This window comes from Elephantulus edwardii, unplaced genomic scaffold (assembly GCF_000299155.1).
Source record: "Elephantulus edwardii isolate Elephantulus edwardi_28Jun2011 unplaced genomic scaffold, EleEdw1.0 scaffold00030, whole genome shotgun sequence".
In the NCBI taxonomy this organism is placed as follows: Eukaryota; Metazoa; Chordata; class Mammalia; order Macroscelidea; family Macroscelididae; genus Elephantulus; species Elephantulus edwardii.
In genome coordinates, this window is record NW_006399780.1 from 18,327,478 (window position 1) to 18,343,281 (window position 15,804).

General features: G+C 45.5%; 1 protein-coding gene across 1 annotated transcript; it reads left to right on the forward strand.

Annotated features, from left to right (window-relative positions):
• Positions 1-7,252: 7,252 nt before the first annotated feature.
• MFSD5 (major facilitator superfamily domain containing 5) lies at positions 7,253-9,612 on the forward strand. The gene is made up of 2 exons (XM_006883891.1): positions 7,253-7,435; positions 8,005-9,612. The coding sequence occupies exon 2, from the start codon at positions 8,023-8,025 to the stop codon at positions 9,373-9,375; it is 1,353 nt and encodes a 450-aa protein (XP_006883953.1). The 5' UTR covers positions 7,253-7,435; positions 8,005-8,022; the 3' UTR covers positions 9,376-9,612.
• The last annotated feature ends 6,192 nt before the right edge of the window (positions 9,613-15,804 follow it).

Sequence of the window (15,804 nt, forward strand, 5' to 3'; positions counted from 1 at the left end):
TTTTCAAAGGCAGTTAACAGCATGAGAGGAGATTGCCCAACCTTCTCCCTTCTTGTTGTTGTTATGTGTCATCTAGTCACTTGTGACTCACAGCCCTGAGCCCTGTTTATTGTCTATGATACACCTAGCCCCATTACCCTGGTCACTGAGTCAATCCATCTCATCCAGGATCTTATTCTCCTGAGCTGTCCCTCCACCCTCCTAAGCATGGTGTCCCTCTCCAACGACTAGTCCCTCCTTGCAACATGCCCAAATTATGTTAGATGGAGCTTCAGAGTCCTTGCCTCAATGGAGCAGCCTGGTTTCACCCTCTCCAAGATGAACCTCTTTATTCTCTTAGCAGTCCATAGTATATTCAATACTCGTCTCCAGCATCACACTCAAAAGAATCAATTTTCTTTCTATCATCCCTAGTCATTTTTGAGCTTTGTGATGCATAGCAAGTAATCGTGAAGACCATGGCCTGAATCAGGCACACCTTAATCTCTAGACTGACTTTGTTGCTCTTCAGTACTCTGGAGATGTCCCTGACTACCGACTTTCCCAGTGCAATTTCTCTTTTGATATCCCGGCTACTGGAACCAAGAGTGTTGATTGTGGAGCCAAGCAAACTAAAGCTGTTAACAATCTCAATCTCTTCACCATCTATCATGATGCTAACAATCAGACCCATAGTGAGAATCTTTGTTTTCTTGATGTTGAGTTTCAATTCAGTTTGAAGGGTGCAGTCCTTGACTTAGTGGTTCTAAATTAAAAGCATGAGAGTTATTATTCCTTTCTACTGTCCAGAAAGTGAGCTCTGGTGGCTTAGTCCTTAGGGAGCTGTGCTGCTAGCCCAAAGGTGGCACACGTCTAATGGTTCAAATCTACCAGCAGCTCCTCTGAAGAAAACTGGAGAGTCTCCTCTCATGCAATTTACAACCTCCAAAACCTACCGGAGATATAAGTAGGTCCCTACTTGAGGACAACGAGTTAAATTTCCAGATATTTTGCCAGTTAGAGATGAAGGTATTCTGAAAACTGTAAGCTATTAATCTTGGCTGTTTCTAGTAAGAATTCTGTAATCTTCCATGGCAGATTATAGCTCTTGACTGACTCATGGTGATCCTATGCATTAGAGATTAGAACTGATGCATAAGATTTTCTTGATTGTAATCTTTTTTAATTTTTTTTTTAATGTGTGAGTGTACCGTCAAATCGGATCTGACTGGTACAGGAGAAGATTGCCCCTCCTTCTCCAGCAGAGCATCTGGTGGATTTGAACCATGTACCTCTGGGATTGCAGTGCAGCTTCTTGCCATTAGGCCACCAAAGCTCCTTAACTGTAATCTTAATGGAAGCAGATAGATCACCGGGCATTTTCTTCTACAGTACTGTTGTTGCGTGGAGTTGAAAGGCCAGTCTTAGATTACTAGGCCAGCACAAATAATTTTATCTTGTCTTGTTTTATTTTATGACCTAGGAGAGAATAGTAACAGTTTTGGAAGATGATAAAACTTCAAAGAAAACTGGCATTTATCTGCGCTGGTAAGTGAACTCATTTAGTCTTTTCAGAAACCATATGAATCTGGAATCTCAAAACTCTAGATTCCAATTCTAACTCTATGTTTTGCTATGTGACTCTAGGTTTGTTACTTATCCTCTCCTACTTTGAGAGATAATTACATTATAAACCTTCCCATCCCAAAGAAGGGTGACCCAACAGAGTGTGGAAACTATAGAACAATATCATTAATTTCACATGCAAGCAAGATTCTACTGAAGATTATCCAAAAATGACTGGAACAACACATCAGCAGAGAACTGCTGGAAGTCCAGGCTGGTTTAGAAGAGGTCGTGATACTAGGGATATTGTAGCTAATGTTAGATGGATCTTGGCTGAAAGCAGGGAATACCAGAAGAATGTATATCTGTGTTTCATTGACTATGCAAAGGCGTTTGACTGTGTGGATCATTACAAACTGTGGCTGACTCTGAGAAGAATGGGAATCCCAGAACGCTTGATCGTGCTAATACGAAACCTATACTTGGACCAAGAGGCAGTCGTCAGAACAGAGTAGGGAAACATTGCATGGTTCAAAATTGGGAAAGGTGTATGCTATGGATGTATCCTGTCTCCATACCTTTTCAACCTGTATGAAGAACAGATTATTCAGGCTGGGCTTTATAAGGAGATATGTGGGGTCAAGATTGGTGGACGATCTATCAACAATCTGCATTATGCAGATGACACAACCCTGCTTGCTGAAACTGAGGAGGAACTGAAGCGCTTGCTGCAGAGGGTCAAGGACTGCAGCCTCCAATATGGATTGAGGCTCAAAGTAAAAAAGACAAAGATTCTCACCACTGGGCCATTTGGCAGCATCAGGATGGATGGTGAAGAGATAGAGATTGTTCACAGCTTTAGTTTGCTTGGCTCCACAGTCAACACTCTTGGCACCAATAGCCAGGAAATGAAAAGGTGCATTGCCATGGGAAAGTCTGCTGTTAGGGACCTCTCCAAAGTACTGAAGAGCAATGGTGTCTCTCTGGAGACTAAGGTGCGTCTGATACAGGCCATGGTCTTTGCAATCACTTGTTATGCATCAGAGAGTTGGACAATCACTAAGGAAGATAGAAGGAGTGTTGATGTCTTTGAGCTGTGGTGCTGGAGAAGAGTATTGAGTGTACCATGGACTGCTAGGAAAACAAACAGATTCATCCTGGAAAGGGTCAAACCGGGAGGCTCCTTGGAGGCAAGGATTCTGAGGCTCCGTCTGACATACTTTGGGCATGTTGTAAGGAGGGACTGGTCCTTGGAGAGGGACATCAAGCTTGGTAGGGTGGAGGGACAGCACAGGAGGGGAAGGTCCTCTATGAGGTGGATTGATTCAGTGACTGGGGTAATTGGGATGGGTGTATCGGAGACAGTGCGATTGGCACAGGATAGAGCAGAGTTTAGGGCTGTTGTACAGAGGGTCGCTATGAGTCACAAGCGACTTGACAGCACATAACAACAACCACCTTAGTTATGTTAGTCATGTCGTTGTTATTTTTGTTAGGTGCCTTCGAATTGAGTATGACTTATAGTGACCCTATGAATAAAAGATCTGAAACCAGTCCTGTCCTGTGTTGTCCTGTGCCATCCTCACACTTCCTGACAAGAGCCCATTACAGCAGTCACCCTGTCAACCCACGTGGTTGAGGGTCTTCCTCTCCTTTGCCAATATTCCACCTTTCCCAATATCATATTCCTCTCCAGGAACTACCTCCTAGCAATATGTCCAAAGTATGTGAGGTGAAGCCTCATCATTCTTGTCTCCAATGAGCACTCTGGCTGCATCCTCTCCAAGACATATCCATTTGTTCTCTTGGCCGTCATGCTCTTTATCCACCACCACAGCTCAAAGGCATCAATTCTTTTCCTGTCAACCTTATTATTGTACAGGTCTCGTATGCATAGCTAATTGGAAGACCATGGCCTGAGTCAGACACACCTTAGTCCTCAAACTGACATCACTGATCCTCAATAATTTGGAGAGGTCCCTAACTGCAGATTTTCCCAGTTCAATGTGTCTCCTGATTTCCTGACTGCTCATACCAAGGGTGTTAATTGTGGATCCAAGCAAGATGAAGCTGTTGACAGTTTCAGTCTCCTCTCCATCCATCATGACACTACATACTGGTCCAGTGGTAAGAATTTCTTGATATTGAGATGCGATACATACTGAAGGCTGTATTCCTTGATCTTCTGCAACAAGTGCTTCAAATCCTCTTCACTTTCAGTGAGGAAGGTTGTGTTATCTGCATAACGCAGGTTACTGATGATCTCCCTCCAATCCTGATGATACACTCCTTTTCATAGAGACTAGCATCTCGAATAATTTGCTCAGCATATAGATTGAACAGGTATGGAAACAGAATACATCCCTGATGCACTCACTTCCCAATTCCAAACCATGCAGTGCTCCCCTACTCAGATCGGCAACAGCCTGCTGGTCCAGGTATAGGTTCCTCATGAGCACAGTCAAGTGCTCTGGGATTCCCATTCTTCTCAATGTCAGCCACAACTTGTCAGGATCCACACAGTCAAATGCCTTTGCAGAGTCAATAAAACACAAATAGATATTCTTCTAGTAGTCCTTACTTTCAGCCAGGATCCACCTGGCATCAGCAACGACATCCCTCTTACCACAGCCTCTTCTAAATCCTACTAGAACTTCTGGCAATTCCTTATTTTTGTACTGTTCAAGCCATTTTTTAATGATCTTCAGCAGTATTTTGCTAGCATGTGATAACAATGATAGCATTCGAAAATTTCCACACTCAGTTGGATCACCCTTTTTGGGAATAGGAACAAATATAGACCTCTTCCATTCCATTGGCTAGACAGCTGTCCTTCAAATTTCCTGATGTGCATCCAAGGCTGCATCTGTTCATTGAAACAAATCAATTGGTATCCCATCAATTCCAGGGGCCTTAATTTTTTACAATTTCTTCAAGGCAGCTTCCACTTCCTCTTTCATTACCATTGGCTTCTGTTCATATGGTACTTCCTAAAATTTTCAACGTCAATCAATTCCTTCTGGTACAGTGACTCCATGTATTCCCTCCATCTTCTTTTGATGCTTGGCAGTTAAATAATTTATATGTAGCACTTATCCCAAGACTTCTTAACACATGCTCTGCTGGAGAAGGAGGGGCAATCTTTTCCTGTACCAGTCAGATCCAATTTGATGGCACACACACAAAAATAGTAAAATTAAAAAACAAACAAAAAAACCCTTCTTAACACAGAGCTTACAGAATAACTGTTTGATAAATATTGGTAACTAACATGGACCAAGAACTTGAAAAAGTAATTTGTTGATATTGTTAAATGTCATTGTTGAAGTCACTATGTATGACCTTATGGACAACAGATTTGAAGCCTTTGTTCTCCTATACTATCCTTATTATTTCTGACATACTTGAATTCATACATAGATTCATTTACTCATTAAATATTTATTGAACACTTATTAAGTAACAGCCAGTTTTTAACCATATTCTTCGAATTTTTACAACTTGTGTTAGATTTTCATTTAATCATTCATACATGTTTGTTTTATAACATTATAATTTATTTACATAATTAATTTAAAAAGTCTAATCAACCTCCAGGGAACCTTGGTGACCTAGGCCATAGGGAATTGCACAAAAATCCAGAGGCTATAGCATGACAGAAAGATAGGGAATCTCCTCCTATGTGATTTAGAACCTTGGAAACCCTCTGGAGGGTCAGCTGTGTGTTCCACCTTTATGACAATGAGAGAATCAAGTCCTTATTCTACATTGCCTTTCCCTTTATTCAGCTTATCCATATTAATTTTTAGTCATCTCTCCCCATCTCTGGTAGCCATCCAAGAGTTATTCTGTGTATAAAGCTTTCCTTAGCTTTTTATATTAGTGGCCTTAAACCATAATACCCCTATGGGTGACATATCACTCAGCAAAATTATCTGTAGATTCATCCACAGTATACAATGTTCTACAAATTTTAAACATTTTTTAGTGTTGTATAATATTCCATTGTGTGTAAGTATACTACTTTCATTAGCCATTTGTTCTTTGATGGACATTTGTTTCTATCTCTTTGCTATTGTAAGTAATGATACAATGAATATATACATATCTGTTTGTGGCTTAGCTCTTATTTCTCTGGAATGTATACTTAATACATAATGGGATTTCTGGAACAAATGGTACTCATATCCCCAACCTTCTAACATAGTACTAAATGTCTTTCCATGAAGGTTGTACCATTTCACATTACACCCTCCTGCAGTAGATGAGAGTTTCAATCTCTCCATAGCTTCACTAGCATCTGTTGTGTGCTGTTCTGTTGAACTTTGCTATTATTGCTGGCGTTAGAAGTTATGTCATTCCAACCATCATTCTAACTACTGCTTAAATGTTAAGGATACAGTAAGTTTAAAAAATTGGTAAAAATCTATAGGAAGGAAATATAGTAAATAAATAATTAAAATATATTGTGTGCCAGATGGTTCTACGTGCTATGGAGAAAGAACAGCACAGGAGAATAGAGCATTGTGAGCAAAGTGGGTGGATTACTGTGTTGCAGGTGGTGGTGTTGCTATTTTAAACGAGATGGCCAAAGGAAGCCTTACTGATAAGGTGACATTTGAGCACAGATCTGGTATAGGTGAGGTAGGGAACATTGGACTATATGGAAGAAAAACTCAAAGGGAAGAATATTGTGCAAAGGCTCTGGAAGAAGCCAGTTAAGATGGGTTAGAAAGCAGGAGTGTGAACAGTAGGAAAAGAGGTCCGAGCATTAGAAGAGAACGGACCAGATGAAGTTTTGGTGGCTACTCTAAAGATTTTGGCTTTTTATTCTTAGTGAGATGGGGGCCACTAGAGTGTCTTGAAGATGTAATATTGAGAATATTTAAGAAATGAAGGAATTTTTCCAAGGTAACACAACGGATAAGTGACCAAAATCAGAGCTGGGGGCTGTAACTCTTAACCACTACTCCATGCTGGCCCTCAGCTTTCTCCCTCGCTGCCACCGAGTCAGAGACGACTCATAGATGACCCTCTAGCGGCTTTACAGAGGCTTGCAAATAACATTTTTCTCCCACGGATGGAGCAGGTGACAGAGTCGAACCGCCAGAGAGGCGCCACCTTTGGGTTAGCAGCGCAACACCCTACAGACTAGGTGACCAAAGCTCTCCTCTGGACTTTGTTGTTTGGTCATCGCTCTCCCAGGACTTCAAAGAAACTGGGACACTGAGAAGTTATCTGACTTGCCCGAGGCTAGATAGCAGCTAAGTGCAGACAGTAGGGTTTAAGCTTCTGTCCGCTTCATGAGTTCAAGTTCTTTACACCACACTGCCGCCTTCAGGTGTCTAGGCCATACTGACATCCTGCCTGGAGGTCACTAGCAGTGGTGAGGAGGGAAACCTGAGAAGCCGGTCTATTCCGGCTGTGCCGTTCCTTAGGGTGTTCTGCGGCACTGCCAGCATCTTTCCTGCCTGTGGCTGCTGTTGTTAATCCACAGCACGAAGGCAGAAAGAAAACCAGCTTTTATTTCAAAGTGGTTCAGCACGAATCCACGACTCGACGAGGCAAGTGTCGAAGAAAGGTAGCGGGCAGCGCCGCAGGAGACGCAGTCAGGCGCTGGCACACCTCCCTCACGCGTGTCCGCGCCTGGGCGCCGGGTGGAGTAGGAGAAGGCGGGCCGGGGGAGGGGCTTTAGCGCCGCGCCCTCGTCACGTGATGGTGCTATCATGGCGGCGGCCAGAGGCCAGCCCGACTCCCGGAAGCTGGCTTTGAGGGGCGGGAGCGCTGCTGGAACCCGAGCCGGAGCCTCAGCCGGAGCTACAGTGAGGAGGGCGGCCGGGCGGCCTGGAGCCGGACGCGTCCGGAGCGTCCCCGTAGACCGGGACAGCAGGTGGGACAGGGTCTAGGCGAGGCGTGCGCAGGTGTGGCGGCACTGGGCGGGGGCTAGGGGGCGCAAGGGGTGCGGGTGATCTGGAAGAGGGAATCCGAAAAAGCACGCGCGCATGCCTCCAAAGCAACACGAGAGGCCCGCGCGGGCGGGAAGGATACCTGGGGTAGATGAGACATTAAAGGCAAAACCAGGCATCCCAGCGAAGATAGGCGGTAATAGAAGGAAGTGTTCAGAGGCTTTTGTGGAAGAGGGCAGCAGCCCCTTTGGAACTTGCGGGACCGGAATTCTAAGTGACTCTCTCATATCTGTGCCAGGAAAGGGTGGGGCGAATGCATAGTCTTCTCCCCTCTCTTCTTACCCCTCCTTTCTTCACACTGCCCCAGCAGACCGCTCCTTCCACCCACCCAACTGGTCCCTCCGGTCTGAACTCTGGGGGAGTGGAATTGAGGGGTGGAGAACTGAATTTAGTAGGGGTCTGGGTGGGGCTCCCTTCAGTTTACACATCCAGCCCATTGACAGACAATGGATGTGACTCTGGCCCCCTCCTCACCCTGTCTCTCCCTCCTCAGGTCGTCCGGGGGCCCACCATGCTGGTGACCGCCTACCTCGCCTTTGTTGGCCTCCTGGCCTCCTGCCTGGGGCTGGAACTGTCAAGATGCCGGTCTAAGCCCCCTGGAAGAGTCTGCAGCAATCCCTCTTTCCTTCGGTTTCAGTTGGACTTTTATCAAGTCTACTTCCTGGCCCTAGCAGCTGATTGGCTCCAGGCTCCCTACCTCTATAAACTGTATCAGCATTACCACTTTTTGGAGGGTCAGATTGCCATCTTCTATGTCTGTGGCCTTGCCTCCACAGTCCTCTTTGGCCTGGTGGCTTCCTCCCTAGTGGATTGGCTGGGTCGCAAGAAGTCTTGTGTCCTCTTCTCCCTCACTTACTCTCTATGCTGCCTAACTAAACTGTCTCGGGATTATTTTGTGCTGCTGCTAGGCCGAGCTCTTGGTGGCCTGTCCACAGCTCTACTCTTTTCAGCCTTCGAAGCCTGGTACATTCATGAGCACGTGGAGCGGCATGACTTTCCTAGTGAGTGGATCCCAGCTACTTTTGCCCGAGTTGCCTTCTGGAACCATGTGCTGGCTATAGTAGCAGGTGTGGCAGCCGAAGCTGTGGCCAGCTGGATGGGGCTGGGGCCTGTAGCGCCCTTTGTCGCTGCCATTCCTCTTCTGGCTCTGGCTGGAACATTGGCCCTTCGCAACTGGGGAGAGAATTATGACCGGCAGCGTGCCTTCTCAAGGACCTGTGCTGGGGGCCTGCGTTGCCTCCTGTCAGACCGTCGTGTGCTATTGCTGGGCACCATACAAGCCCTCTTTGAGAGTGTCATCTTCATCTTCATTTTCCTTTGGACACCTGTGTTGCACCCACATGGAGCACCACTGGGCATTGTCTTCTCCAGCTTCATGGCAGCAAGCCTGCTTGGTTCTTCCTTGTACCGCATTGCCACCTCCAAGAGATACCACCTTCAGCCCATGCACCTACTCTCCCTGGCTGTCCTCATCGTCGTCTTCTCCCTCTTCATGCTGACTTTCTCCACCAGCCCAGGCCAAGAGAGCCCAGTGGAGTCCTTCATAGCCTTCCTGCTTATTGAGTTGGCCTGTGGGCTGTACTTTCCCAGCATGAGCTTCCTGCGGAGAAAGGTGATCCCTGAGACAGAGCAGGCTGGTGTCCTCAACTGGTTCCGAGTGCCGCTGCACCTGTTGGCCTGCCTGGGACTCCTTATCCTCCATGACAGTGATCGCAAAACAGGGACACGGAACATGTTCAGCATCTGCTCTGCTGTCATGGTAATGGCACTGTTGGCAGTTGTGGGCCTTTTCACTGTGGTACGGCATGATGCTGAACTGCGGGTACCCTCTCCTACAGGAGAGTCCTATGCCCCAGAGCTCTAATCCTGTTCTAGGATCACGACATCAGGATAGATGCTTGAATTCCACCCCTCTAGGGTTGTACAGATCTGTATTTGACTTTGCGACTCTTGGCCCCCTCAGCCTGTCCTGGGGCCCTTCCTGCCAGTTCTTTGGGTTAGGGGAGACATGGGGATGATGGGCTGGAATGAACGTGCCAAGAGTTCTCTGTGTTATTCCCTTTGCCCTTGCCATTTTAAAATAAACTGTTTTATCTGATCATTGATTCAGTTTACTCATCTTCACCTATACTTAGCCGCAGTAGTTTCTGACAAGTAATCAGTTGAGAGTTTTGAGGACAAAGTGAGGTTACCAGTTTTGTACTGACCTCACCAAGTTGTGAAAGAGATGGAATTGCCTTTAAGCATAAGTAGGTGGGAAGGGTCTGAGAGTCGTAGGTTCTATTTCTCTACTCTGGAAGCAGATACCCTCCACAGTTGCCAAGCAAAATCTTTGCTCGCAACCAAGGTGATAGTCTCTGAAGCATAAATGTCTAGTATGCCAGCCCACCCAGCAGATATTCTAGTGCTTGAGCTGTTGCTCTGAATTTTCTTTGAGCCAGACCTAGGACCCCGTCCTGCAGGAACCAGCTCCCAGTTTGGTACATATATGTTGTCAGTCTTTATCTCTGTACCTCTAAGTACACCATCTGTCCAGCATCTATGCTCACTAGGCCTTGCATGAAACCTGAGTGAGTGGCCGCCAAGAGAAGAGAGCAGTGAATGACTGAGGGAGTCAGAGGTCCTGTCTGTACCTGACTCTTTCCCCACCCGCCCTGACTGAGGGTGAGAGTGCCACCAGGGCAGGAAACAGAACCAGTGGGAACACCAGTTCTGTGGGCCTCTCCCTGCCTCGCCTCTGATTGTATCTGCTCTTACTCCTCCCACCAAAACCTGGCTTCTCAGGAAGCAGAGCTAACCTTAAGAAGGATGAAGATTGAGGGAGGGTAGCCTTAAAGATGTGTCATTGCAGTTGAGCTAGACATGAGAGGGCTTACTGTTCTGAAAAAGGGATGAAGGCCTTTCGTTGGGTCCCAGACAACTTTAGACAAGATATAAGATGTTTCAAGAGTTATAAGTCCCAACTTGTATGGAGAGATAGCATCAGCTGGTGCTGAACAATGCACCAGTGAATGAGCTTTTACAGGGCAAGACTAAGAGGGAGGAGTGGGCAGTGGTCTCAGGTTCTTAACTCAGAGCAGTTTCCTACCAATAAACAGGAAACAGACATTGAGGTTAAGTAAAAAAACATTTGTTTTCCAGCCTCCATCACCTTAAGTCTGAGTGTTGCAATAAACTTTCTCTTTCTGCCTTGTTGAACTGGGTATATATTTTATAGTTAATTGTAGACTATCCATCTCTTACTATACTATGAATTTCTTAAGGACAGAAAACTATCTTATTCATCTTTTGTCTTCCCTTTGCATACACACAAATGGCTGCTTTGCTGTTGGCTGTGCTCAGTACTTGTCTGGATAGAGACAGACTCGCTCATATATGGTTTTTTAACAACTTCCCACATGGGAAGTTAAACTAGAGTCTCAACTCATTGCCATCAAGTTGGAAACAACTCCTAGCTGACTCTTCAAGCAGTCTTTAAGAGGCTGTAAAGTACATGGGGTAGATTGTTCATCTTTCTCTAAGGGGTTAGGAAAATAGGCTGAGGAAATGTCACTTACTTTGTCCCAATTGAGCTTCTGACAGCAAACAGAATGAGGAGGGATCTTTTCCTGTCAGGTTCACTGGATGTTAAGGCCTGAAGGCATGTCAGACATCCATTTTACCTTAAACATATTTTTATTTATGTACCTATTACAGCCCATACATTGTATTACTTAGGTGCTGGTGGAAAAAACTTTTTTTTTCCTTTTGATGACATTTTTACCCAAGAGGAAAACCCTTAGGAAGGAAGTAACTTGCCTGAGGTCAAACACCAAGTGGGTGGTAAATCTGGGGCTAAATCTTGTCCTTTCCTGCCAGTCCAGTGTCTCATCGATTAAATACACTACCTGGGCCCCAAGAGTGCTCACCTACCTGCCTCTTCTCCTTTAGTTTTGCTCCTTTGTCCCAAGACCTGTGCCTGAAGAAGGTCAAGGAAATGCAAGTGTATGTATTACCTTGTCCATCCTGGGCCATTTTAGGGATCTGTACATATGGCTTTAATGAGGGATAGATTTATTTGGTACACACTGTTCACTAAATGCTACTCATGTTCTGCTGACAGGCAGCAGAGAGATAGAGTTTAGAGCATGAATCCAGAGTCCAACTGGCTGACACGTCTCTGGGCTTTAGTTTCCTCATCTATAAAATAAGGATAATAGTATACTTTCTATTCTTTTAGGGCGCTCTGTGGCCTAGTGGCAAGAAGCTGTACTGCAATTCTGAAGGTGTGTGGTTTGAATCCACAAGCTGCTCCACAGAAGGATGGGCAATCTCCCAAGTGATTAACTGCCTCTGAAAACCCAATGGAGAGCTTTTGTGGAATGGTCTTTGCAATCACTTGATATGCATCAGAGAGTTGGACAATGACCAGGGAAGATAGAAGGAGAATTGATGCCTTTGAGCTGTGGTGCTGGAGAAGAGTATTGAGAATACCATGGACTGCTAGGAAAACGAACAGATTTGTCCTGGAAAGGGTAAAACCGGGTGGCTCCTTGGAGGCAAGGAGTCTGAGGCTCCGTCTAACATACTTTGGACATGTTGTGAGGAGAGACCGGTCCTTAGAGAGGGACATCATGCTTGGGAGGGTAGAGGGACAGCACAGGAGAGGAAGACCCTTTATGAGGTGGATTTGATTCAGTGACTGGGATAATTGGGATGGGAGTGTCAGAGACAGTGCGATTGGCACAGGGCAGAGCGGAGTTTAGGGCTGTTGTACATAGGGTCGCTATGAGTCGCAAGCGACTCGACAGCACATAACAACAACAACTATAAATATAAATAAATATACTACTATAGTTAGAGCGGTGGTTAGATGCCACGAAGTAGGTGGCAATGCCTTAACCGTATGCATGTTGTAAAGGCCCAAAGGGCCTCTTCCATCCTTGTCAAGGGGAGTGCTAACCTTCTCTCCTCCCAGAACATTTAATTGTGCTAATACGAAACCTATACTTGGACCAAGAGGCAGTAGTCAGAACAGAGCAGGGTAACACTGCATGGTTCAAAATAGGGAAGGGTGTACGCCAGGGATGCATCCTGTCTCCATACCTTTTCAACTTGTATGCAGAGCAGATTATCCGAGAGGCTGGGCTCAATGGGGAGAATTGTGGCATCAGGATTGGTGGAAGATCTATTAACAATCTCCGTTATGCAGATGACACAACCTTGCTTGCTGAAACTGAGGAGGACCTCATGCACTTGCTGTGAAGGGTCAAGGACTGCAGCCTTCAGTATGGACTAAGGCTCAACGTCAAGAAGACAAAGATTCTCGCCACTGGACCAGTTGGCAGCATCAGGATGGATGACGAAGAGATTGAGATTGTTCACAGCTTCACTTTGCTTGGCTCCACAGTCAACACTCTTGGTACCAGCAGTCAGGAAATAAAAAAGCGTATCACGATGGGAAAGTCTGCTGTTAGGGACCTCTCAAAGGTACTCAGGAGCAACAGTGTCTCTCTGGAGACTAAGGTGCGCCTGATACAGGTCATGGTATTTGCAATCGCTTGTTATGCATCAGAGAGTTGGACAATGACTAGGGAGGACAGAAGGAGAGTGGATGCTTTTGAGCTGTGGTGCCGGAGAAGGGTACTGAATATACCATGGACTGCCAGGAAAACAAACAGATTCATCTTGGAGAGGATTAAACCAAGCTGCTCCTTGGAGGCAAGGATTCTGGGGCTTCGTCTGACATACTTTGGACATGTTGCCAGGAGGGACGGGTCCTTGGAGAGGGACATCATGCTTGGGAGGGTGGAGGGACAGTGCAGGAGGGGAAGACCCTCTATGAGATGGATTGATTCGGTGACTGGGGTAATCGGGATGGGTGTGTCGGAGGCGGTGCGGTTGGCTCAGGATAGAGCAGAGTTTAGAGCTGTTGTGCATAGGGTCGCTATGAGTCGGAAACGACTCGATGGCACATAACAACAACAACATAGTTAGAGCAGTGGTTATTGGTTCACAGGGCAAGTACTATGTGTTTTTTTTTATTAATTTAATTCAGTTGAGCCTGTCTGAATTTGAGTGTGATAATGAGGAGATAGGGATGTCATGGTGTGTAGCTTTCCAACGCTTCCATGTGGTGGGGTGATTCCTTGTAGTGTTTATCCTCAGTGTTGGCCCAGATGGAAATAGCAAGCTTTCTGAGAGGTATTTTACTTCGGGTATGTAAGCAGCTGAGCTGGGTGTCAGTATGTTCCACTTGAACTCATTTCCTCTTTTCTTAAGTGGGAAGGTCAGCTCAGGGACAGATTGATTCACACCATCATCATTCTCTAAGAGGCACTTGATTTTCTGAATTTCCATTCCAGCTGGACACACAGTTAATAAATACAGAGCTTTTAAATGATCCTGAGGAAAGCAGAGATACATCCCAAGGGACCAGTAGCCAATGGAAAGAGGACAAGAGGATTGGTAGACGAGGACAGCTCTAGACAAGATGGGAAACCAGTCTGAAGGACTTCTTTTCTTGGAGATCCAGTTCCTGCATAGAGAGAGAAGAGGGGTGATCTCAGCTAATAATGGCCATGTCCTTTCTGCTGAATATAGATAAGTTCCATTTTCCATTGCTCTTTCTCTATTTTTAACCCTATGCTCTTTCCCGTCTTTTATTTCTGTCATTACTCCTTATAGAAAAGAATTATGAAACAAAAGTTTATAATGGTTGGGGTCAGCTCTAACATACACACACACACACACACACACACATTATTGTATGTGCCGTTGTCTAGGACTCATAGTAACCATATGTACAAAAGCTCTTAAATCTGCCTATCCTGAGCCAATCTCACTGCCTCTGACACACCTACCACCACTGCCTCAATCACTGTGTTAATCCATCTTTCCCAGGGTCTTCCTTTCCTGCATCAACCCTCCACCCTTCCAAGCATAAGTTCCTTCTCTAAGGACTGATCTTTCTGGACATGTCCAAAGTATGTAAGACAGGGTTTCAAAATCCTTGACTCCAAAGAGCAAATTGGCTTCACTTTCTCCATGACAAATCTGTTCGTTCTCTTGACAGTCCATGGTATGTTCAGTAATCTTCTCCAGCACCACAAAAGCATTGATTCTTCTTCTGTAATCCTTATTCATTGTCTAGCTTTCTGATGCTTAGCAAGTAATAACAAAGACCATGGCCTGGATCAGGCACATCTCTAGACTAAAATCTTTGCTCTTCAGCACTGTGGAGAGGTCCCTAACAGCCGGTTTTTCTAATGCAATTTGTCTTTTGATTTCCTCACTACTAGTGCCAAGAGTGTTGATTGTGGCAACAAGCAAGCTGAAATTGTTAACAACCCCAGTCTCTTCTTCATCTGCCAGTCACAAAATGACAAATACTGCATAACACTGCAGAACACAATACTGTTCTAAAACAGTATTGACGTGGGAGTTGGGGAGAAACTAAGAAAAGAGGGGATAAATGACGTACACTGCATTGAAACAGATGAGGAATAGAACTACCTGAAAGGAATATATGATTAAGTATTACTTGCATGACAAGAGTCCAGAATAAGTGGACTGGGGATGGGGGATTGTACAACAATGAAATAATTTTTTTCAAAGAGAAAAGCGAACTTGGAGTTGGGGCAGGGAGGAAAATGAGCAACAGTGAATGAATGGAAATCCAAGTTCTGTATAAACTTTCATTAAAATAAAAAGTTATTACAAAGACAGAAGAGAGTTCGGATCCCAGCCAGGCCTTAAAAAAAAAAGGAGAAAGAAAAGATGACAGATGTCAGAAGAAACTCTGAATATTACACTACAATGTTGAGATGCCAAAGCAAAGAGAAGAAATCAAGAAGGTAGACAGCTGAACAGAAGATTTCAAAGGGGGTGTGATTCAAATCCACCAGCTGCTCTGTGACAGAAGAGTAGGCATTCTCCTCCTGTGTGATTTATTGCCTCTGAAAACTCTCTGGATGGTTAACTAATCGACGCAGCGCCAGCGAGAGCAATGCAGCGCGAGAACGCTGCTGCCAGATGGGAGAATGCTGCCACCATGGGGTTCCACCGCGAGAGGGGCCTGGAAGAGACCCGGGAAGAACAACAGCCAGCCACCTACTGCCGAACTCCAGAGGAGTGAAGACTGTGAGACCCCAGAGGAAGGAAGACTACCCGACACTGTGTGACCCCCCTGCAACCCACACCTGTGTGACCCTTAACACACAGGGTGCTGCTGCATAAACCCCCAGCAGCGCCCAAGCCCTGCCCCCACCTCTTGGTGATAGTATCCAAGCCCTGCGCTCCTTACCCCCTAGTC